This window comes from Fringilla coelebs (genome assembly GCF_963513975.1).
Source record: "Fringilla coelebs genome assembly, chromosome: 11".
NCBI classification, from domain to species: Eukaryota; Metazoa; Chordata; class Aves; order Passeriformes; family Fringillidae; genus Fringilla; species Fringilla coelebs.
In genome coordinates, this window is record NC_140037.1 from 20,628,689 (window position 1) to 20,653,284 (window position 24,596).

The window sequence follows — 24,596 nt, forward strand, 5'->3', positions numbered from 1 at the left end:
GTGCACCTGGACCTTCAGCTGGCCTCGTACTTGTCCTTCTGCTAATTTGGCCATGAAATGTGAGCTCCCACACCTCTACCTGATTTAAATGCATCACAGAATCCTGAATCTGCTGATTGGATACATCTTCCTTCACAAAAAGGAACATCCCTCCCTAAACAGAATAATACATTCAATATGGGAGGTGTTTTATAATTTTTACTTCAATACTTGGATCAAGAACATGAAGCCCATTGCTTTTGAAAATAATTCCCATGCCTGAGCAGTATTTGGCAAGGTTTTTCATTGAAGACATGGTGGTGAGGAAGAGGATGTAGAACAGCAAATTCCTGCCATTCAGTGAGGGTCTGTTACAGCACATGCAGAAAGAAAATACAGAGGGGCTTCTGGTACCCTAATAATTGGCACTTGATAATATGCTTTTAGCAAGAAATATGACAAAAATTCTGGTAAAATATATAGAATAGAATAGAACAGAATAGAATAATACCTGCTTCCCTAGTTTTTTGTCCCTGCAGTTCACCCAAGGTAGTTAATAAGGACATTGGAAGATTGAGGGAGCAGAGAAGCACAGAACTCTGGCATTTGCCCTTGCTGAGCCAACAGCATCCCAACAAGATGCTGCAGGTCACAAGTGTCACCTTCTGCAAAAACTTTGTTTCCCTTGGTTTTGCAGTTGATTGAGTAGTGGTTTTGTTCCTTGTTGTATGAAATTTGAGTATCTTGGACTGGTCTGGTGGGAGGGGACAGCAAACTTTGTCATGTTAGAGCATGAGCCACTTGCATTGAATGAAAAAAAGGCTTCTTTTAGCAACTTTCAGGGTAGTAAGATAGGACTTAAATGAATTTGGCTCTGGACCAGATAATCCTCTTTTGTTGATGTTAAACCACTGGCCACAGCAGTGATTACAACATAAGAGTACAAAAGAGGCTTTATTTATAATACACCTTTTCTTTCATGTTTCCAAACATAAAAATAAATACGTCTTATTAGAAAAGAAAATTTTACTTATTTACTTGTTTGCATGCTGGGAGGCATTAAATATTTCCTTTTTTTTTTTTAGGGGAAGTGTGTCACTTGCATTTAACTCAGATAAAAATGAAGGAAGATAAAACTAATTTAATTTTAGAACATAATTTTTTTATTTGTTGAACAACTGTTTTAAAATGGATAGTCTGCTGTGAAAGAAACAAAGCACTTCAACAAAGCAGGAAATCAATAGCCACAAGAAAGCCTAAAGAAAATGAATGCATACAGTGAGCAAGTGCCATAGAAATTACTTTCTGGTGTAAGAATGGTAATAATAGAATGCATATGGAGGGGATGAATAACATGATAGAAATACACATAGAAAAGACATGTTCTCTATTTCTAGTTATAAATAATGACCTCTGTGTTCCAGTATTTAAACTTTGAAGGGTCTAGATGGTGGTTTTCTTCCTGATTTCCCCACCCCCCAGTCCTCGGTAAATATTTATGCTTGCAAAATTTAGTAGGCTGGCCGCCATGGAAACGTATGTCTTTCATTTATCTCCAGGAAATCTGGTTACAAACACTCTTTTACTTGAATTCTTACAGTCTTTTCCAGCAGCTGTTAAAGCAAGCCCTTGAGTGAGGAGCAGGAGTTGGGTGTGTGAGGTGTGAGTGGGACTCTGTGGCAGTCCCTGGCTGTGTTTGCCCAGGGGTGGATGGTGCTGGGAGGTTCCAGCATGGAATTTTTGGGAGAGTCAAACCCTTGGGGCTGAAGGGAAGTCTTTTAGAGACATCAACAGCAGGTACAACTTGTCTGCTCAGCTGTTGTATCTACTCCAGGACATACTTGAGTTCAGGAAATCCCTGAGCTTGGGGGTAGCTTGTGCTGCTTTTCAGTAGTCTGAGCTGCTTTTTCTGTAGTTGGCTTCTTCCAGTTTTTCCTAATGGTATGTGAGAGGGACATTTGTGAAATGACATGGTGTGGGAAAGGATCTGTGGCTGTGGTGAGAAGGTTCCTTGGTGTAGCTGTTGATGGAAAAGCAGACAAGCTTTTGGTCAGAAAAGTGTAGAAAAACAAGTAGTATTAGAGGCTTACTGTGAGCTGAGAATAATTATTATAATTATTCCCTATATCTGTTACCCCACCTTGGGGGGGAAGGGTAAACCTGACAGGGGGAACAGAGGGAGTATCACCAAGAAGGGAAAGAGGGATGCTGAAATCTCTTAGGGGAGGGAATGAAACCCAGAGCTCACCTCCAGTGGGGAGAGGAATGAGGTGCCATCAGCTGGGATCTTCATGATCCCATGGCTCTGGTACCCAGCTGAGATTAGAGTCACAGATTGTTGCTGAAGCACCTCTCACTGTCAGCCCTGAGGCTGGCCACATGCACAGTCAGAATTCAGTGGGCTTTGCTTTCACAGTCACTTCAATTATCTGCTGTTAGGGAGTTCCCATCAGGAAGAGTTCCTCTGTGTGTGCATACACATCCACAAAAAAGGGAAAATTTCTACATTCCTGTGGGTTAAATTTCACATAATTGATAATACTTCTGTGGTTTTATATATTCATATTAGCATCTTTCCAAAACATGGAGATTTTATAGACAAAATTTAATGTTAATTTTGCCAGAAATTTCCTTCTGCCCTTTTATTTTCTCATGATCCTAAAGGTTTGTGCTTTGTTATTTGAAAAATCCTTCTCCTACTCTACATTTGCAGTAGAAATAATAAACTTGTCCATCCCCAGAGCTAACAAATGAAATGCCAACGGGCACAAAATCTGGCAAGATAAAGGGGAAGCAGTGGGGCTGTGTCCCTGCATTACTGCCTGTCTCATTTCATGCTGGTCCAGGACCAGCAGCAGACTGCAAGGTGTTTTCTGTGCAGTGGAGTTCAGCCCTCAGATATTTCCTCCTGGACAGAATCACCTAATCACAGAGGCTCCTTTGCATTGCTGGGAACAATTCCTCCTTTCAACACGGACATGGGTGCAGAGGTTCTATGTTCTTTCATTTATTATTCTTTCAAAGGTGAATTTCTGTTTTCTGCCTTTGAAGGGTCTTTGCCAAGATTGTGAAAACACCAAAATTTGTAATGCAGAGATTAAAAACAGTTAAGGCAAGAGCAGTTTCCCGTTGCATCAGCCTGCAAATTGCTCTGACAGCACTGTACCACCACAGCACAATGCAGCCCTGTTAGGGAATTAAGATCAGCTCCCCTGGGTTACGTGGTACTCAGGCCTGTAAATACGTCAGGTCTTGCTCTTGGGTTTCTGGCCAGAGATAATAGGCTTAAACAGTCACATTTTTTACAACTTTCATTGAATGGAGACTTACTGAGACACAGCTTAGTGAAACCAGCAGTATTTCCAACTCTTTTGCTGTAATACATTCCTCTAAATTGGCATTGAATTCAGATAGAGGTCAAAAATAAAGCTTGGAAGGGGCTGATACAGTTCAGACACATGATGTGGGTGTTGGTAATAGATGGTGATTCCCTGCTTGGAAAGTTTCTGTGCAAAAATAAAGTAATTCTTAAAAAAAATTGGGGCTGAATTAACTTGTATGAAAGGAGATTTACGGCTCCTCAGTGTCCTGGCATGTCTTTGCACAGTGGAGTGTGCAGTGATTCTGTCAGTGCCTTGGGCAGCATCAGCTGCTGGGATGGAGCTGTGTTGTCCCCATGCTGATCCCACTGCCTGCCTTGTCATCTGCTCACGTCAGTGCTGAGCTCTCACAGGTGGAAGAATCGTAAAAACTTGCTCAGTGACTTGGTTCCACCTGCTGAATAGTCAGAATCTTCAAGAGATTAAAAAAAAAGAAAACCAGTCAGAATGCAAATTGCATAATAACGTTGGCTGTTATCTGCAGTGGTTCCCAGCCCTGACTGGATCCAGAATCCAAGCAGAGCCATCCAAGCAGCTGAGCTGAGCTTTGCAAGGCTCAGAATAAACCTGGCCTCGTCTCTGGCACTTCCACATTTGGTTTAGCGGGACGTCGTGGGGGATGATGGTTTAGACAACAGATCTGTAATTTGAATTTGTGGTCTGGGTGTGTTGTTAGTGGCACAATTCCAGCCTGGACAGGCCCCCTCCTGCAAGGTGTGGTCTAGGCAGAGTGGGAACAATGGGAATGAAGACACAGCAGCAGGAGCTTTGTCCCGCTGGCTGTGGTGCATGGCTAAATTCACTGTGGTTTATCTGTGCCAGTGCACCTCCATGCCACAGTTACTGACTTCGTGCAGTTCTGTTACATTTCTGTGTGCATCCCTGCATCTGCTGGAGTCACACTTCCCATTTCCTCCCTGCCACACCCTGAAACTGAGCTGGGGCAGTGTGGAACATGGATCAGCCTCCAGCTTATCTGCAGCCATGATTCTCCCCAGTTCAGAAATTTGGTGAGTTATCCCCCTTTTTCCTGTGATCTTATTTGATAGGAAAAAAGCAAAAACAGGAATGCTGAGGAACTGTTATATCTGCAGGCACACTCATAAGTATTCAAGAGTTATTTTGAGTTTTAAATCTCAACCAAAAAGCCTTTTTTGGTTTTAAACTTGCTTTGTAATGCCTGGTTTCAGAAATAAGCAATTAAACTTAGTTAAGTAAGAACCACTGTAGTGACAATTGACTAGAAGGAGTTCAGGTAATTTTTCTGGCTGTAGACTCCAAGTCAAGTTTTAGTTGAGTACTGGATTTTCACTAATTGAGACTTTTTAGGATGAACACGGTGATAATGTGCTACATTCCATTCTTAAAGTTATAAAGTTATAATATTCCACTGGAGTCCCAGCTCTGAGCTTCTCAGTGCTGTTAAGGAGTGTTTGTTTTTTTTTCTAACAGTGACACCAATCACAGTGACAGAGAAAGTTGAGATCTGTGATGCTTTAGAACAAAACTCCCACTGACGTTTTGTCTTTGGACATTGCTGCTGGAATTCCCTGGAGAATCAGGTGGGGCTGATGCCTTGTGAAGGCTGCCCTAGAACAGAGACTGGACAGAGTTAAAGGATAAAGTAGGGATTTACTGAAAGGCCACAATGGATCCACCTTGGGCAGCCCCAGAGCCCAGCCAGGGCTGCACCCAAGATGACCCAAAATGGCCCCAAAATGCCCGGCCGGGCACGGGATCTCTCCCTGGGATCAGCTCTGCTCCATTTGCACCTTGCAGTTCATTGTCCCATCCCAGCTTTAGCCCCTGCAGTCCCACCCTGCTTGTTTTTCTCTCTCCAGCCCACGGGGTTTGTGCTCCTGGGCTGAGATTTGGGTCATTTGTCCTTGGTGCCCAGCTGGAGCAGGAATTGTTTTGTCTCCCTGCTCTGTGCACAGAGCTCACCATCCCCTGATATGAAGCTCAGACTAAAGCAGTGTACACACTAAAGCAGCACAGACTCTAAAAACTATAAAAGCTAAAACCTTGAGGCATGAGAGGACACTGTGAGATTATGTTTTGGAGTGTCAGAGCCTTTCTGCACATGTCCTGTGTCCCCTGGCAGGTGAGCAGCGCCCGGTGCTGGCGTGGGCACTGCCCCCAGCGTTGCCATGGGCACCAGGTTCTCATCAGCTCCAACAGCTTCATGTATGATTAATGTTAATTGCCCATTTTGCATGGATGGCTTTTTCCCTGCTGCTGAATTGGCTCCTGTTGCCTTTGATGTGGTTGGTGATCCAATGTCCTGCCATGGCCAGACAAGCGATCAGTTTGCCAGCGCCGAGAGGAGACAGAATCAGGTTGCTGCGGGGTCAGGGTTTGCTTCTCTCCTTAAACACTGAAAGGTCAGGCAGAGTTTAACTACCCCTGGCATCTTTGAAACCTTGTAATAAATGCCAAAGCAGGGAGATTATTTTAAGTCTGCGCTGCAACTAAAAATCTGAAGGTAACAGGGAAGAATTCTAACTCATCAGGATGTTGTTACATTTATTGGTGAATACTTCAAAAAGTACCTTGCACAATCACTAGGGGGTATTTCGTGATCTTTGAAGAGACAAAAAATTTTAATTTCTGTTTCCTGTGCCAGTTTCAAGAAAGTAACTAAGATTGAGGGTGTGTGTATGTTTGATTTAGCTTTTTTAAGTGTTATTTTTGTTGTGTTTTTCTTTTTTATTTACATCTGAGCGCTTGCACCACTTACTGCCACTATTAGCAGGGCAATTTACACAGCGTGTCATAGGGTACTTCAGTATTTCTCCTTTAAGCTTAATAAAATATGTTGCTATTGAAGAAATCTGTGATACATATGAGAGCTTCCTAAATCACAGGACTAGCATATTTTTGTACCAAATAGCTCCAGCCTCATGAAATCAATAATTAATTTATTAACTGGATCTCTTTTGAAAAAAAAAAAAAAACCAAAATCAGCAGTCCTGGCGAGGCTGCCTCCTGCCAATTCATAAATAGTTGATGACAAAAATGAAAAAGTGTAGAAGTAAAATTCAAATCTTAACGATCAAAGTATTGGGTACCTCATCTATCACAGCTTGGAATAAACATATCACAGAAAGTGTCATATCTCATTGACACTGCAAAACATAATGCTTTCCCTTGTTATCTAGCGAGCTGCCAAGGCTACAGAGTTTATAGGCTGCTAAGATAATGTGCTGCTGGTAATCCACTTCACTTGCAGAAATATGAAGTACTGTTGAAATATATTTCTACTTGGTTTATTCTTTGCTCTCCAGAGGGTAGAATGCTATTTCAGTTCCTCTAAAGAAGCTCAGAGAATGAAAAGCAAAACATCAGGATAAATTATGCTAAATGGTGGACTAGACCCCAGAGGAAATCATGCTTCTGTGGTACAGTATTCCTCCATTTATCTTACAAATGTTACATCTAATGTTAATTTTCTAAAGGGAAAGCATTCAAAGGTCCATCTGATCCTTTTAATGATAGTTTTAGTGCTACAGTGTTATTTGTCAAACTCCTGCCATCATAACTAACTTTTCTAGTTTTGGCAGACCATTCATACAGAAAATATTTTGGGCTACTAACACATAACATTTTATTTCACAAAACACAAATAACCTAGTAATTACACTCCAAAACTTAACAAATAATTGCCAGCAAGCAATTACCATTCAATTAAAGAGTAATTACATGGTTATTTGTGCCCTGTAAAATAAAGCATTACTGAAATCAGTAGTGCAATCAATATTTTAGCAGAAACAGGATGCTGCAGTGATGGACCTTTCAACCTGTGCTGATTAAATTGTCATCCAAATAACAGTTTCCTAGTTAAATCACCACATGTTTATTTGTCTTGATTAATATGCAAATTCTCTTCTGATTCTAGTAAATCTCCTATATTTAAAAGCACAAAAGTAGAGCACTATCATACATCAGCGGTGATGTGCTGCATATTTCCACTGATTAATTACATTTACAAAGCATTGATGAATTTGTGGATTTTGTGAAATACAGTTGTCTGTAATGAGCATAAAATAGAGTTACAAAAGATGGAGCTGATCAGTAACTGTAAGAAAATCACAAAAATAAAACATTACTTCATGTATTGATTCAAATTAAAAATCCTTGTGATATCAAGGGAATATATAAAACTTTGAAGGAAAAAATAATAAAATTAGCTCTCAACAGGAGTGGAAAATAAAGAAGAAAAGAGACATTAATGAACAATTTCTCAGCATTTTCCTGTATAAATTTCAACTGTCAAATATACTGCTCAAAATGTAATTTAAATTCTGACAAATTTAATTTCAACCAAAATTTAAGAAATGAACAACATTCAGATTAGTTCATTTTTCTCTTTCAAGAGTTAGTGATTTTGTGGGGCTGAGGTGGAGAGGATGACAGTAATGACTTTATAACCATGGTGCAAATGCAGTTTGGATAAAAACCCAAAACTTCCAGTTGTCCTCATTTTCAAGTAATGGGTGACCCAAGGAGTTTTTAGGTTTGAGAATGCCAATCAAATGTTAATCAGTAGTTATTTTATTTAGTAAAAAGAATAAGATTCCTGAAGTTATACATGGGAAGCAATATTGGACTTCTGTTTTAGCCTCCATGGTCTTCACTTGGGACCGTAATTTTTGTTTTTTATAAAGTTTTTAAAAGATCCCCATGAATGGGAAGTTTCTGACTGAATTAATATCTAATTTAGGTTTGAGTAATTTTCCATTTACAGAGATCTATTGATGGCAAGTACAAAACTTGTGTAGAGATTTTAGACTCTCAAAGAAATGCATTTAAAATTGTTTGAAGGGGATTGTTCCTGTTTATACTTCCTTTGTTATCAACAAGGAAAAGATTTTTCTACACTTCTTGAATATGTAACCTTCTTGAATGAGAGAAAGGAAAATGTGAAAAGAAAATGCAGTAAAAGAGCAGGGTGACAAAAAGATGAGCAATAATATTAAATAAAGTTAATATTTATATGCTAATGCTATTAGCATTTATATGCTAATACTTCCATAATCACAAATTATGTCTTACTCTCCCCAGATGATAATTCTGCTTGCCTTGGGTTCACTGTGCAGGGCTTTTATTATCAATTTTGGCTGAATTGTGGAGGTTGCTTACGTTTTAAATAGTGAAGGTGAAATTTGGTGGATTTCTAAGGTGGGATAGGGGGGACCAGAGGGGATTTTGGGGGGAGTGTTGAGACACAGAGCAGTGACATTCCATGGCGTGGTGGCGCCAGCGGCGTGTTCACAACAGAAATAAATCCCATAAAAACCTTACACCTCCTGTCTTTTGTGCATATCTTGCTAAAAAAACCAAGACTTCGAGCAGAAATTTGTATCCTCTGTGAAATTCCTGGTGTCATGGTTAAACTGAAATGGCAGAAAATTTGTTTGTGGCCCAAAGTGGAGGCATTTGGACTCAGATATGTCACTTTCTGTGAGTTCTGCTGAACTCCCAGGCTAGAGCTGTTGATTCCTGATGGTGACACATCTCTGGGAATATCCAGCTGGAATTTTGAGGTGTCTGCTGCAGTGCTGGGGGATTCCTGTCCTTGCTGGGAAGCAGGCACAGGGCACTGAGAGCTGCAGAACTTGCCGTTGCACACCCAGACAGGTCCTTGCAGGTCAGCTGGGAGCAGCGTCCGGTTTTTCATTTAAAAGCTGAGATAAAATTAGAGACAAAGGACTTGGGTTTTATTGGAACAGATTCAGCTGGGAACAGTTCCATTCAGATCATTGTGCTTACAGCTGTCAGCCCTGCATCTGGGCCCTAGGAGTTACTGGTTTACAGCAATACTCTCTAAGAGGGCTTTCACTGGGCTAGAAGGACCCTTCTTGTCCTTCAGTCCATCACCCCTTCCCCAGGAGGACCCCAATCCCAGAGACACCAAGGGCTGTGTTTTCCCAGTGGAACTTCCCTTGCCAGCAGGGTCCTGGAAGGGAATGGAGGAAGTTTTTGATGTGAACTTCTCCTCCTTGGTCTCCCCCCGTGGGCCATGGGTGCTCAGAGCCCCACAGTGAGCCTCTGTCAGAAGCAGAACCAAGGCTGAAACTCCACAGTCCCCCCTCCTCGTCCTCTGAAAACACAAATCATGACTAAAAAGTCTCTTTGTAAAATCTTCTAAAGCTGTTTTTTGCATTTTGAAAATGTTTTTCTTAGATTAGTACCAACATATGGAGATTTCTGCAAAGGATTTCTTAGTATTTGAGCTCAGGAAGAAAATGTTTTGTTGTTTTGTTGATTGAGCTCTTCCACTGGAGAAAGCTGCTAATTTTAGCTGGTTTGTAGGGTTTTTTTCAGAGACAGTTAAGTGCCAGCTAAGCACTTACACATGCCTGTGGATTACAGGCTCCTGTAATTCAAAAGAACAATGATTCCTGTTTGTTCAAAACCCCCACGTATCAACCTAATGCTGTCTGTTGGAAATTTTGTTGTGCAGGGGATGATTTCAGCAGGTGATTTTAATAGAGAATGCATGTGTGCATCAAACTTCCCCTGGAAATCAAATGCTCTTATTTTAGGTTTGCATTATTACAGCCCAGCAGTTCTTGTAGCAAGCTTTACTGCACAGCCATCATAGTATGATAAACAACTGAAAGCATCAAAAAGAAAAATGGAAAAAATACTGAATAAAATGAAATTCAAAATGGACAAACCCGAAGCTAAAAAGAGGGGGGAATGGTTTTATGGAGATAAAATAGTAAACCAAAAAAATGATTTTGTGCTACTGTGATGTACAGTAAAACAAAATAACACTAGCATGGTGTGAAAAATGAACAGGTTAATGGTACCTCTGTGGAGTGCTGCTGGAAGTTGTCTTCATTTAAATGCAGAGTTTGTCGTGCATTGATGGAGGACTTTGCCACTGTAACTTGATAGAGTGAAGTTTAACTTAAATTTCTTTGTGAACTAGAAGTCATTTTGGAAATGCTTTCTATTCAAACCTCATTCATTGTTGCAGCTTAGTTATTTTATACAGTGTTTCACTCTATGTTGTCAAAAGCTCTATTATTCAACAGAGTAAAATCTGTTATGACCAAAGAGAAGCAGCAATACTTTTCCAAACATGAGGAGGTTGCATTTTTATGAGATGGCTTGAGGAAGAGTCGATTCAAATGGTTTTTTTGGCCTGTAAATCTGTGTTATGATGGCAGTGGAGGATGGGGACATGTACACACACTGATGTAAGGGGTGGAGGTGAAAGCTGGGAACAAGAGTTCAATGGAACCAGTCTGTGAAGGGGCCTCTGACAGATTCTGGATTAAAATCTGCATTGATAATTCACAAACTGGTGAGTTTTTTGGCAGGCTGTGTTTGATCTGTGGTAGTTAAACCCACCAGTCAGCCTGTGAAGGTAAGTGGGGAGCTTTGCAAAGCTCAGGGTTGAGTTAATGCTGCCCTTCAGGAGGAGGCAGGTACCTGCCCTGGTCCAGAGCCAGGTGATGTTGCATTCAGGGTTTCAACTCCTCATCTCCAGGCTTCCCAGCCTGTAATTTTCTGTGTTCCAGGCGCATAGCAGACACTGTGGAGCAGTCACTGCTATAACCCCTCTCCACTGAGCCCCTCTGAGGTCATGGAATCCTTGGATAATGGAAAACCTTCTGCTGCCTCCTGTGACACCCCTGCAGCTCTTCCCTGTTTAACCTGTTCTCCCTAGGCGGGAACTCCTAATATTTATTTTCTGGTCTCACTGACGGTTGATGTGTTTCACACAGATGGATGTTGTGTGCGGGAAGCCAACATTTCACCGAGAAAACCTGGTTTTCCTTTCTGCTCTTGTGCCAGCAGCTCCCGCCCCGGCAGACCCCCCAAGCGCTCGCTGGGAGTGGCGATCCAGGAGAACGCGCGGCTGCTGCCCCACGGAGTGCCCGGCCTCCTGTCCCCAGGGCTTATCTCCCCAACAGGTAATCACCCATCAGATGATCAGCCCCATCTCTTCATGCAGTTAAAATAAACTAATATTGATCTAACTGCCTTGTCCTTCAGGGCTTCTGCGGGCTTTACCAGAGGTTACGGTATTGGATTTTGGGTTTTTTTTTTGAGCGTTCATGAAAACTCTGTTTTGCTGCTGCAGTGACTGAAATCTAATGGATTTGTAATTTAGTTCTTTATTAATTGTAATTTCCTTACAGGAAATTCCATTAAATGTGTTATTTTTGTAAAAGCAAAAAAAAAAAAAAAAAAAAACAAAAACAAAAAACCAAGCCAACCTGAGAAGCTGAACTATTGTCTGGGAGGCCTGTAAGAGGCATTTCTTCCTTTGAAATGCATGTGTGTTTTAGTTCTCGTGGGATCTGAGCAGCGTGGCTAATGCCTGGTGTATTGTAACCCCATTAATGTCTGCTGGGGAGAGACAGAGATGCTTGTAGGAATTACAGAAGGAACACTTGAAAAGCAGATAAGTCCACGTTGCCACAGTGCATTGTGCTTTAATAATCTGCTTTCGGTATCATAAAGTGAAAAATCAAGCATGAAAATATGTGGAATTATAAACATAATTTAATGCACAGTATTTAATTTCACTTCATTAATTTATTAATAGAGTTTAAATTAAATCTTGTGCTATCCTGATGAGTGTTTTAATTTTTTATTAATTGCTGTATGCTAAAGGTAAGTTGATTTTTATAATAAAGCTATATTCACAGGCTGTATTCATCAAAGTAATTGCTTAAATATTCAACAGGCTTAGCAGTTTTAGGATTGCTGTCAAAGTCCAGTCTAAATAAACTGGGACTCCCAAATAACCAAACAGAGTGAAGTTTTTAGGAGAATACAAAGTTGTAGAATGTGCAACAGGAAAAGCAGAATTAAAAAGATCCTTGCTGGGAGTGGAGTGCCATCTCTCCTGATCTCACAGATCACTCTGCTTGCAGAACCTGTGCACTGCAGCCGAGGGACACAGCCAGAGCTTTAATTCCCCTGCAGCCCCAGGGATGTCACAGGAACCTTCCCTGTGGCAAGAGGGGAAGAGCATTCCTGAAGAACATTTACAGCAGCCTCAGCTGGAGCAGGTAGCAGAGAATGAAAGGGCTTGGCCAGAGCCAGGTGCCAGAGTTGGGCTGATGTCTGTGACAGGGACCCAGAGCTGTGATTTCCCTCCTAGAGTTCATAAGTGAGGGGTTTTTTTACGTTCTCAGCCCAGGAATTTCATGGATTCTTGTTCATGTTACTGCTGATAGACAGGAAAGCACAAGAGCCTCTCGCATTGATCAGTTCTTCTCTGAAATCCAGAATGTTCCATGTTGCTTTTCCACTGTGTGTGTGTGTGTTTGCAAATAGGACAGCAGATCTCACAGGCTGCCACGCTGCCTCAAACTGGGAAATATTTTCGGATGTGGCGTGTTGGGGGTGCACGGTGAAGCACCACAGACACATTCTGTGTCTCACAGATATTTTGAGTAGCACACAGTTTGAGTAGAAGATGATGAAGTTGAATTTCCAGGCGGTTGGGAGCTGTCTGGAGCCTGGAGTGTGAGTGGGCTCCATCTCCATCCCCTGTGTTTAGCACAGGGAGGGAGCTGTGTCTGGGGGGTGTCTGTCGGGGCAGCCACCTCCCTGACCCCCAGAAAACCTTGGGGAGTCCCAGACAAAGTACCTGGAGCAGCTTGGAGGGGAAAATGCCCATTTCAGAGCGTGGTGGTGTCACCAGGGCTGCACACAAGGAGGGTCCCTGTGGCTGAGGTGGCCCCAAGAGCAGCAGGACAGCTCCTGAGCCCTGTCACCCCATGCCACAGCTCCCTGTTCCCAAGGGAAGGGCTGGGGAAGCTGCTGGGCAAGCCAAGGTGCCAAAAGAGCTTCTTGTAAACTCCCTGGGGATCTGAGCTGTTGTGGCTCTGGATGGAGCCCCTGTGAGCTGCATCTGTCCCTCTTTACACTCAAATTTCTGATTGTGCTTTGCTCTGGGTGCCTGCAGTAATTTGAGATTGGATTCTTTCCTTTGGCTGAAATAAGAACAGAATGGGTTTTAACACTTGTCACAGAACAGTTTTCCTTCCAGATTTCCAACTGGTGGACAATAGACTGGAATGAAAGCTGCTCCCAGCCCCCATGTGGTTGTTTGGGTGGCTGTAGGAGCAGGACTGGGGAGATTTTGCAGCATGGCAGGGTTGGATCCATCCCTTCCAGAAGAGCAGAGGCTGATAGGGAGGCAAGACAGAGCTTTTACATCTTGAGGACTTCTCTGGTTACCTGCCCCCTCTAACTGCAGTGTAATTGCCTGAAGCATTTCCTCTGGATGTCTTCTTGTCCTTGATAATCCTTGTGTCTGATCTCGCCCATTGTTCCTACAGCACAGATATGCAGATGTTAATGTTAGTCTGCCTACGTTATTCTAATTAAAAAAAAAAAAATCACTCTTATGTGGCTCCCTCATTGGCTTTGTCCAGCTTAGTTGTTTTCTTCATTTTAGTAACAGGCTCCCCATCAGCAAATGCAGCATGATTCATCCAGCATTACATTTTTTCATTTTTAACCCCTCTTCAGGCTGCTGTCAGGGTGGAGTGGAGGCAGTGGTGTCCAGGCTGGCTCTGGGTTAGATGGATGGGTCTCGAGTTGTGGCTGCAGAGCTGGCAGCCCTGTCTGGAGGGGGTATTACACAGTGATGATTGGTAACTTCCTGCAGACTCAGACGAGCCATCTGTGTTTCCACTCCTTGAAATGTGCTGTTATTTTCATCACCCATTTGGTTTGTGTCAGCTCGGTTTACATGGTCATTTTCACATAATAAACAGGTAGTTAAATTAGGCACACTGCATTTCCCAGTGCGGAGGGGATTTTTTTGACCTCTTGGCACAGCCGGCTCCATCTACTCTTAGCCCTAAGTAACTTGTGAAGGAGCTGCAAGTGAAGCCTTGACCTTTTTAAATGTTTGTAGGTACTTTCCACCTTGGGGGAATGGGAATATTGGGTTATATCTGGGTTAGTGCCGTGCCTGAGAAGGATGGGGTGGTGTGTGTGGGATGACCACCCCTGGGGAGGGCTGAGGAGGCAGCACAGGAACCCTGCCCTGGCTGCAGCCTGGAGTAAGCACTGTCCAGTTCATGTCAGCTTAGGAGAAGGTGTTTTCCTTTTTGTATTGGTGTAGGAAATGTGGGAATCAGCCTGGTGCCCCTGCCTGCTGTGAGGGCAGAGCTAAAATCCTGTGTGTCACACAGGGATGGTCATCAAAGGCTCAGCCCTTCAAACAATGCCGTGGGATGAAGTGACATGGACAAAAAAAGGGCTTTATCTCCTCTTAATGTACAAGTCTTTATCAGCAGTGTATCTTAACAAGACAGCTGGGACTTATCTGTGGAATTGATTCTCAAGGAAGTTTTGGGGTCTGAAGCATTAGTTTGTTGTGTGGAGAGAAGCTGAAGTCTGTTACATGATTGAAGCCAATGGTTCAGCATGCTGTTCATATGGAATGAGGCTGGAAGAGTGCTTGGATCTTTTGCTAATTGTCTGTGCAACTCCAGGCCTCCTACCCGACATTTAGGTTGCCCTCAGAAAAGGTTAGAAAACCACTCTGCCCTCGTTGTAATTTTTCTCTGCTTAGTCTGTAGAATGGCTGCTATTATTTCAATAAAAAACATTTTGGGGGCTGCTTCATTTTGTCTTCAAGGTATTGGAGAGGGTGGCTCACGGAGGAAATGATCCTGGCTCTGGAACTGAGTGAGATGGTGGTCCAGGGCACAGGGCAGCTGCGTGGGGCAGTTTTTGGGGCAGTTTTTGGAGCAGTTTTTGGGGCAGTAGGGTGGGATCTCTGTGAGTGCCCCTGGGCTGTGTCCTGCAGCTGGAGCTGGCAGTGCTGGAGGGTCAGGGTGATGGGCACCAGCCTGTTTGCAACATCCCTGTTGGCCTTTCCTGGGCTGTGCCCGGAGCTGTGGCAGCCTGGCAGGGCTGGCAGGGGCAGCTGGGGGTCAGCAGAGGGATCACAGCGAGGATTTGGGGCTGGGAGCTGCTGAGTGAGGGCTCAGCACAGGGATGGCAGGAAAAAAAGGCATTTTCAAGTGGGTACTCAGAAACAAACCACCTGCATTTCCAATGTGTAAGATAAACTGCTGTTTTCATTATTAGCTGCATTAGTTTCACCCCTCTTAAAATGGTTCTTCTTTTATTTCATAAGCAGTTAAAATAGACTGTCTAAACTCTGTCTAGAGTTTTTAAGAATGCAGTGTTTAAAATATTGACTCATTTGTACAGATACAAATACTTTTTTCAGAACAGTTTTGTCTTATTAATAGTTTAAAAATCTGTTGTGAACTTAATAGTTTCAGGTAATTAATAATTCAGTGGAGTTAATATTTTAATAGCTGCACCAAGTCACATCATTGTGGGGCTCAAATAGAGCAGCTCACAGGATCTGGTAACTTCATGTGTTCCTTTAGCAGCAACAGCAGCAGCCCCTCAGTCTTTATACAGCAAAGGGAGGATAAAACAGGGTTTGCTGCAGTCTTTGGGCATTTTGATGTGGTATCTCCGTGTCAGAGCAGTGAAAGAGCCTGGAGGCTTTTGGGCTCTCTGGTGCCCAGTAGTGTTTGTCAAGGTGGGCACACATCAGCCAGCACAGCCTGTGGCAGCTCCTGCTGCCAGCAATCCCACAGACCCTTTCCTCACTTGTTCATTTAACTGAACATTTCTGTGTGTTTACATCCCATTTCTGTGGCTCATTTTGCTGTTTACAATTACCCTTTTTTCTTGGTTTTTTTTTTTCTTTTTTTTCCTGTTGTCACACGTGACATTTGAAAGTTCCATTTATAATGAGAAACATATGCAGAACTTTGTCACTGTTGGCATTACCTGGCTTGGTAGAAATTATTATTTTTAATCAAAGGCAAACATGCTGATTAAGGATGCCACAACACTCCTCTGCCTATGGGGAACGTTAACAGTTTATAAATTGTTCTTGGTGACAATTCAGTAGTGAATTACTTTGATATATATGGCTAATAAATTAATATGATTAAGTTAATGAGTAGTACAAGTGTTGCCAAACTCCACTCGTCGGGCTTTTAATGCTGCTCCACATTTGCAGCTCGAGCTTCCCCCTGTGGTGAGAGGATCAGTGCTACCTACGCACTGTCATTGTGATAAATGGCATATCCCACAGTGCCCTGCACTCCATCTGCTCTGTCCCCAAAATGAGAAATATTTTATACAAATCACACACTCAGAAGCTCAAAGGACTGTGGAAAGATCTATTTTTTCAAACAATAATAAAAATGCATACGTCTCTTTAGCAACTCTTCATTTTTACTGTCATAATGAATGCAGATAGATTTGGGAAATGAAAGCTGGTGTGAGTTACATAGGAAAGTTATCCACTGCTCAGTAAAGCTGACAAATAAGTTACATGTGCGCTCTTTCATTTTATCATGAAATGTTCTTAGATAAAAAATGATGTTAGAACATCTATTTAACTGGATTTTAAAATTAAAGACCATGTGTGCAGCATGATTGAGTACCACCCATCTCATGCCAGCAGATTTCTGTGCTGAAGGGAGCCTGAATTGGAGTGAATGAGGAATGCAGGATCATATCATTACTCTTTTAATACAGCCATTCACTAGAGTTCTGATAATCTGAGAACTATACTTGGTGACTGTGAGTCACTCAGTTCCTCTCTTTCCTTTTCTCTTTTAATACTATCTTTCTCTAAGGATCCATTTTCAGTGTCTGCTCTGTCGGGTGGGACATTATGTTTTTGACAAATGAATAGCTAAAGCTGTTGAGATTTTGCTGAATGGTTAACCTTGTTGTAAATTTAATTTACACTTAGCCTCAGCTACTAATTACTGTCCAAGAAGTGTGAAACTCAGCAACGTATTTCGATTTTTATGCATTTGTAAAAATTGTTTTTGAAAATTAATCCTTCTGAGTACCTACATCTTTAAGTAAAACAAAGTTCAGTCAGGGTGGTCACACCGAGAGAATAAAGCCTGTATCATCTTGAAACTCAGAGTGGGGCTGCCTTGATTTGCAGGTGGAAGGGAAGCATTTCCAAAAGGTGGCTGGAGTGTCACAGAGTTAGCAGAACCAGTGAGTTTTAATCTCTCTGTTCCTGGCACCCATGGCATTCTTTTCCTGGCAGTCTCCTGTCTCATGGCACTCAGGTCTGGAGTGATCATAAAGCCTCTGCTTCTCTCTCTCTCTCTTGTCTTCAGCCGACTTTGAAACCTTTTTGAACTCTTTAAAGTTATTGTTAAGAAGTGCCTTGAAGTCACAAATAGCATCAGGAGGTGTGAGGGATTTGCCTTCAGCACTCCCTGTTTTCTGGAGGACTGTTTTGGCAATAACACTGTTACAATTGAATTGGTTTTGTTAGGTTTTATTTTCCTTTACAGTAACTTTGATAAAGTTGAACAAATAATTACCAGTATCACAAACAGGTATAGTTAAATGCATCTCGTTGTGTTTGTGTAAGATTCCCACCCTGACTGCATTTTGTGTATCCAGCAGGATTTCAAAGACTTGTTAAACTCAAGTTATCTAAATTCTTAATTCTGTGACCTAAAACTTAGTAGGTAAAATTTTATCTGGAAGGATAATACACCTCTGGTTGCAGAAAATACTGGTCCATCATCTACTAGAAATGCTAAAAGCTGCTATATTTATATAAAAAATATTCTCTTGAAATGCAGCTTTCAGATCTGCATTAGATTGGAGTAATGTGGTTTCCCAAAGGAAAGCTTTATAAATCTGTATTTTGGCAAAATCCTTGATATAACAACACTGGTGAGGTTATGCAGGAAAAAGGAGAGAATAAATCTGACTGGATTAAAAAATAAACATGAAGTGTACTTAAATCCAGGTGGTTCCATAGTCCTGGCCAGGTGTTGAGTGCTTCCATTGTCATTTTAAATGTGTTTGTGCTCTGGTCCTTGTCCATAGACGTGAGAAATGCTTCAGTGTGATTTAAGATTAAGTGAGGTTGTAGTAGGATTTCACTGGAAGTGTGTTTGTGTTGTGTAAACTATTTTAGTTGTGCAGTTTATAAAGGTTGCATAGTTGCATAGTTTAGTTCTATAAACTGTTTTAGCACAGGGGACGCTAATTGGTGTAAAGCAAAACAAGCAGATTAATGAGTGTAGTATTTATTGGGCACCATCCTCTGCTGAGCAGAGAGGCCTCTGGGTTTGCTGGTGGCAGCTGCTGTTGCTGATCCTGGGCTGTGTCTCTCTGAAAGATAAATGTAGGGCTGCACTTCTGGAGGATTCAATCTAGAAACCAAATTCACGCTGAAAATCCTTTGCAAAAAATTAGAAATTCCTCCAGCTACCAACCTCCTGTGACTTGAATATGAAAAGCTGCACTTCAGAAAGAGAAGCATTTTATATAATACATGTCTGAATATAAATGACAGACTTTTTATTAGGAAAAGAAAGCCTTTATTAAAATATAATGATCTACATTGTTTTTATGTAATCTAATGAATTACAGTAAAGGCCTGAGAAATGAGCTGGAAAAGGTAGAGTACTCTCCCATGAAAGCAAGCTATGATAACCTTTTTGTAATTCTTTAACATGTTGAAAGAGTATTTCTACACAGACTTATTAAATTAAGCAAGGTCACCTTTTCATTTTATTAACAGAATTAGTTTCCCAGATCATGGACTTTGATTCTGAAAAATGTAGATGAATCATGCGCTAACATATGTCAAGTAGAAAATTGGTTGTAAAATGATAAATCATTTTGATGCACATTACATCTCTGTTTTTACTGTTGAACAACTGTAAAAAAAGAAAATGCTTAATTGCTGGGTTTTTTGGCATTTGCATATTGATTGCATGTGCTTTAATAAGAATAATAATATTTCTAAGTGGATTATCTCTCCTGACTGGGGCAGTCTCAATCCAATATTTGCATAAAAGGAAGAAAATACTCTCCTCAGTAGCAATGTAACATTTTGTTCCTTTGACATGCAGTGTACAGTCATTACCCTGAAAGGTTAGCTGTAAATAATAACCAGTGAAACTGGGCATATGCCTAAAGATGAGCACATATATTACATTTACCAGTCTGACCCCAGTTCAGCAAAGCAGGAATAAAACTGACATCATGTCGTGCAAGTTGTTTAGATGTTTTCCCAAATCTCTGGCTGTATATTACAGTCTTTTTATATAAGATGTGTGAAGAGGAAAATGAAATTTAATGGATGTTTCATAAATTTAATGTAAAATCTGCTGTAATTGTTTGTAAAGAATTTCATAATTATTCCTAATTAAGAAAAAATGTCAGGTATATTTCTAGTCCTTTGCAATGACTTCAATTTTTCTGTCTTTGCCTTTGTCACCTCCTTTGTTAAAAAAGAAGCAAAGCACAGGCTCTCTGCTGGGATGTGCAGCAGAACTGAGAGAACATCCCAGCAGAAGCCCCAAGCTCTCTGTAAACAGGGGAGTGAATGGAACAGGTAATTTGCATGGTGCTTGTGTGGTTTCACATGTAAAAAGCAAATGTGCAGCTGTAGCTGGGTCTCACACCAGCAAGAAGCCTGGTCCTGGTGCTGGAGCTGCACTTGGCTTGGCCCTGGCAGTCACAGAGCAGGTGACTTCATTACACTGAAATCAGGCAGAAAATGTCCTTTTCTGGCCACTCGAGTGAATCAGTCAAATTATCGAGTGGCAAAACTAATTCTGTGCCTTGGGCCATCAGAGCTGCCACTTCCTATAAGTCAAGCCTTCCCTTAGTGTGAAATTGTTTTTTATTTTATTCTCTTTCATTTATTATGCTTATTTCAGCTCATCCACTCAGTGAATGTGAATTACCCAGCACACCAAAGCTCTTTCAGATGTGCAGCTCCTCGTGCCTGGCTGGTGAAACAGGACTGGTTTTCTTTTAAAGAACTCCTGATATGTTCTGATCTATTTAAAGTAATAGTTCACTCTTTCAGATGAGAACTCAAATGAGGAGAAGAGTTTGAATATGGTTTTAAATTAACTAAAAGTGCATATGGCTGAGCTCCTGTTTTAAAAGCACTTACAATTCAGATGGGTCACATTTTTAAGAACTAGAAATATATCTACAGTGAATTGTAGGCCATTAAGTGCTAGGTAATTTGAATGACTTTGACAGAAAAAATACTCCTTTGGAAAGCACTGAATATTGTTTTCCAGCAGTAAAATATTGCCTTCAATTCTGCCAGAAACAGAGCTGAGATGTGCTGAAAGCACTCATACAGGTGATATACCCTAGGCAGTAATTGGGTGTATAATTCTGTCCAAATGGCAATCCCTCATCTGACTGTGCCCTCTGGTACACAGCATTAACATCTTCCAATAAAAGAAGAGCAAAACATATGGAGGCTTTTATTTCGAGCAAAGAAAAATCAAAAAGAATAATGAGGATAAAAAGCAAAGTGCCTGTGGTGATGGGCAAGGCAAGTTGCAGGGGAGCTGCTGCAGCAGAGTGCTTCAGAACAGCAGAGCAAACCCAGCCTGAAGGCACCTCCCAGAGGCATCAGATACAGCTTCCCGTGGGTGCAGGACAAACCTGGGAGCTGTGCATGCCACAGATGCTAAAACAAAGAGAGAGAGCAGGGAGATTGCCTGAGCTCCTGCTCACCCAGAGCTGGGAGCCGATGGGTGGAAGGAAGGAAAGAGAAGGGGAAGTTGAAAGGCTCACGCTGTGATGGAGATGGATGCCTTGCTGACAGTGTCAGAGCAACAGCTGCTAAATCTGGGAGGCTTGAAAGAGCCTCTCCATTTTGTGAGGTGTGGAAGTCACTAGGTTATTTGGGCTAAGAACACCCTATTATTCAAATTCAGCTGACCCAGACAAGTTTGCCACCTCGCAGTGGCAATTCAGAGGGCTCTGCCCTGGTGGGGTCAGTACTTCTCTTGTCCTGTGTAATATATGGACATATTAATCTCGAGGTTTTTTCCTGAAATTCGTTGGATTAGTCAGTGTAAAGCTTCAGAAGGCTGTTCTGTGTTTTTAGCTGGGTTGGATTGCTGAAAACTTGTCAGCAAAATCTCTTATTCAAACCTATTAAACGTCAAGGAAACGCACCATGAATTGTTTTGGCCTTCCTGTTTAGGAACTGGTTCATTACAAATTTTAATTACAGATAATATTTCTTCAGAGTAGCTTATCAGTCCACATTAGCTAAGCATGAGTCCTAATCCTGTTGAGAATTTGTGTTCATTTATGGGACGTTTTCACTGTCGATTGCACTCAGGAAAATATCCCGGGAAGAGTTTTTTAGCCCCTTACAAAATAAAATAAAATAAATTTGGTTTGTGTAAAATGAGTTATCTTGTGTCTAAAAGGCATTATCAAGATTAATTTAATCAAGCAGTTGGACTAAAATATAATAATTTCCTCTTAGTTTTTATATTAAATCTCAGATTAAAAAATGAAGGTTTTTCTGAAGTGCAGAATGGATGCAGTGTTGGTTGATCTTGGTTTAACAGGGACTCTGAAGATTCATGAGTTACATTGATGAGATGGAGTAGGTTGGCACTGATCTTGCCAGTCCAGACTTGTAACCATGTCAGTATTTACTTCAGGTGGAACAGTCTGTGTTTGCACATCTAGAAGAAATACCAGGAGCTGCTGATGCTTTCCTGCTGGTTGGGTCATTTTCTGGTAGAGGCTGTGAACTTGTGGTGTGGCTAAACCTTCCCTCAATGTCTCCTACATCCTCTGGAATGTCTTATTTTCTCTGTTTCTTTTTCACTCTTTGCTGGGAATTTCACTGGAGATAATTAGCTATGCAATGTAATCATGAATCAGATTAACTCCTGATTTTTCCTTTTGATAGGAATGTCTTGGTTTCCCAGTTTGAGACATTCATTGTGCTCTATGATGAGCAATGTCTTTAAGTGGAAGGGAATTGAAATATCTTCTCTGGGTTAGTTTTAATTTTGCTCAATGGATGAAGGAAGATGAAAGGCAGCCTCTTCCCCAGGGTTAGTTAACGCTGGAACCTGAACCTAATTAAGGAATTTGAGTTTTGTTTTTTGTTGTTTTTTTAAAAAAAATAGTTTCAAAAAGTGAGAATGTTAAAGGCATTTCCAGGTGCCCAGGGATGGGCTGGGGACTCACTTGGCATCTTCTGGTGCCCTGTTCCCATTGTGCCATTTCTGTGTGTCTGGGTTTGACTGGCAGCTGTCTGTCATCCTGCTTGCACTCCCCAGAACGATGCCAGCCCTTGGATTATGCCATGTGGGGACTGACAAGGTTGATTAGTCAATAGGTATGAAATATTTAGATGGTGGAAAATGTGTGTAGTACAGTGAGGCCATGATTATTAGTCATGTCTTTAAAAAATCTTGCACTCAATTTCAGGGCATTCCGCCCACAGGAGAAGAGTGAGAGCAGATTTTTGCAGTGAAATTGCAGAGAACTGTGGAAGATAATTTGAAGTTGCAGTCCCTCAACATTTGTATTCTATTTGGGATGTCACTTCCAGTAAGCTTTTTAGAAATGTCGTGGTGCAAATGGAAAAATTTCAGCAAATATTAAATGTAACAATGAAAACTTTTGTTCTTCATTAAAACATTTCCTGATGTTTCCCGATAGATTTTCATCTAAACACTTGCTAATCCCAGAGCTCTGACAGGCAAGGCCTGCTGAATTAGGCCAACTTCTGCTACAAATAGCTGCTGCACATGAAACAGTAATCATTGCTTTCCAGTCTATTATTAGATTGACTTCATAGGGATTGCTTTTTTCTCCTGTGAGTTGATGCATAAATGACATGCTTTACCCTCCAATAAATCTAACAGCAGAGTGGCTCTGACATGATGTTCATACCCCTTAGTCCCATGACAGATTATTTTTGATGGCTGCAGAAGTTTACAGCAGCTTGAAACCATTAGAATTTAAAGGCATCATTGAAATTTTACAGCCTACCTGCCTCAGACACAACAGGGCTGGGGCTGCTGTCACCGCCTGTCACGGGAGCCCTTCCTGCCCGGGCTGATCCCCAGCTGTCCTGGAGAGGGGAAACTCTCTGCAGCTCCTCAGAGAATGTGTCCTTCTGTGCATCCTCCCCCTGTGCCTGAAACTCCACCTGGAGACGGTCCTGAAGCACAGGGAGAGCACTGGGCACAGACAGGGAACCTGCTGAGACATTGGAACCTTTCTTGCTTGTCACCCTCTTTCAACATTTTTATATTGTTAGTGGTCTCTTTATTCCCAGCTTCTCAGTATTGTTAAATTCAGGTTTAGTAGTGTACATGTGCTCTTAATAGTTCTTTTTTTTTTGAGATTTAAGAACTTTGTTTTTTTCCTGATGAAACACAAATTAAGTTTTGAAAGCTCAGGGCTCCTCAAATCCAAGGTGTTTACTGCTGTTTTTATCTAGTGTGAATGAATGGCTGGTTTCAGCTCTGGTTCTTAGCTGTGAGTAGCTTTTGTTTCATACATCTGTCTAAAATTTGCTGCTCTTAGACAGAATCACAACTATAAAATTGCTGTCTAACTATAAAATTGCTGTCTGACTTAGTAGGAAAATCTGTGTTGATTTCCATTGATTTGTGTGTGTGTTTGTAGGTACCTAAAAAGGATCATATTAAATTGAGCTCTATAGATTGCCATTAATCTCTCCATAGGTTTCTCTTCTATGAAGTTTCTAAGAAATGAAAACTTTTCCATCTAACAGCTCTGGTTTTGTGTTCTGGACAGAGTGATTGAACCTGCTCGTGTTCCTGACTTCTGTCCTGTAATAGTTATGTCAGGCTGATTGGTGTGGAATGGAGAGCCAGTCTTAACACACATCTGCTGTAGCCTGACAGGTTTATGTTTGACAAATATCCTTTTTAGGGAATGCCATCATGGAGTATAAGGTACAAAGACACTACAAATGGTACATATTGCTGATAGATAAACAGGAATTTCTCCAAAGAAATCTTTCAGTTATTTGCTCTAATTAGGTTACTCTCTTTTCTTAAAAAAATCAACAAAAGAGATGTTTAAAAGTTACATGGATTGAATCCCTTAGTAAGGTGGGTTTGGAAATGGGTTCTAGTTGTGCTCTGTTGTGGTCACAAGCTCTCTTTTTCTGAGCATTCTTTACCATAAGTATCCTTTCCTGTTTGAGAACACAGAATATAAAGTGACAAAAAGATTCCTTTGTGGAAATCTTAAGCCCTGTGGATCTACATATCAGTGTTTAATATTATATTGTAGTTTTTCTGGAAACAAAATTGATTTTGTTAGGCTAAAATATTTATGCCTTAAGAGGAGGATAATTAAAAAAGGTATTGAGAAGGTGTTTGGAGTTTC

The 24,596-nt window shown here is 41.3% G+C and overlaps 1 protein-coding gene across 6 annotated transcripts in view; it reads left to right on the top strand.

Moving 5' to 3' along the window:
- The window catches only part of DACH2 (dachshund family transcription factor 2), a 239,528-nt gene that overhangs the window by 106,127 nt on the left and 108,805 nt on the right, over positions 1-24,596 (top strand). For 4 of the 6 annotated variants that reach the window (XM_084213095.1, XM_084213097.1, XM_084213098.1 and 1 more), the window contains exon 2: positions 11,172-11,290. In XM_084213095.1, coding sequence (XP_084069221.1) covers positions 11,172-11,290 — 119 coding nt within the window. The remainder of the gene's footprint in view (positions 1-11,171; positions 11,291-24,596) is intronic. The other 2 variants (XM_084213096.1, XM_084213099.1) reach the window with 1 other exon arrangement.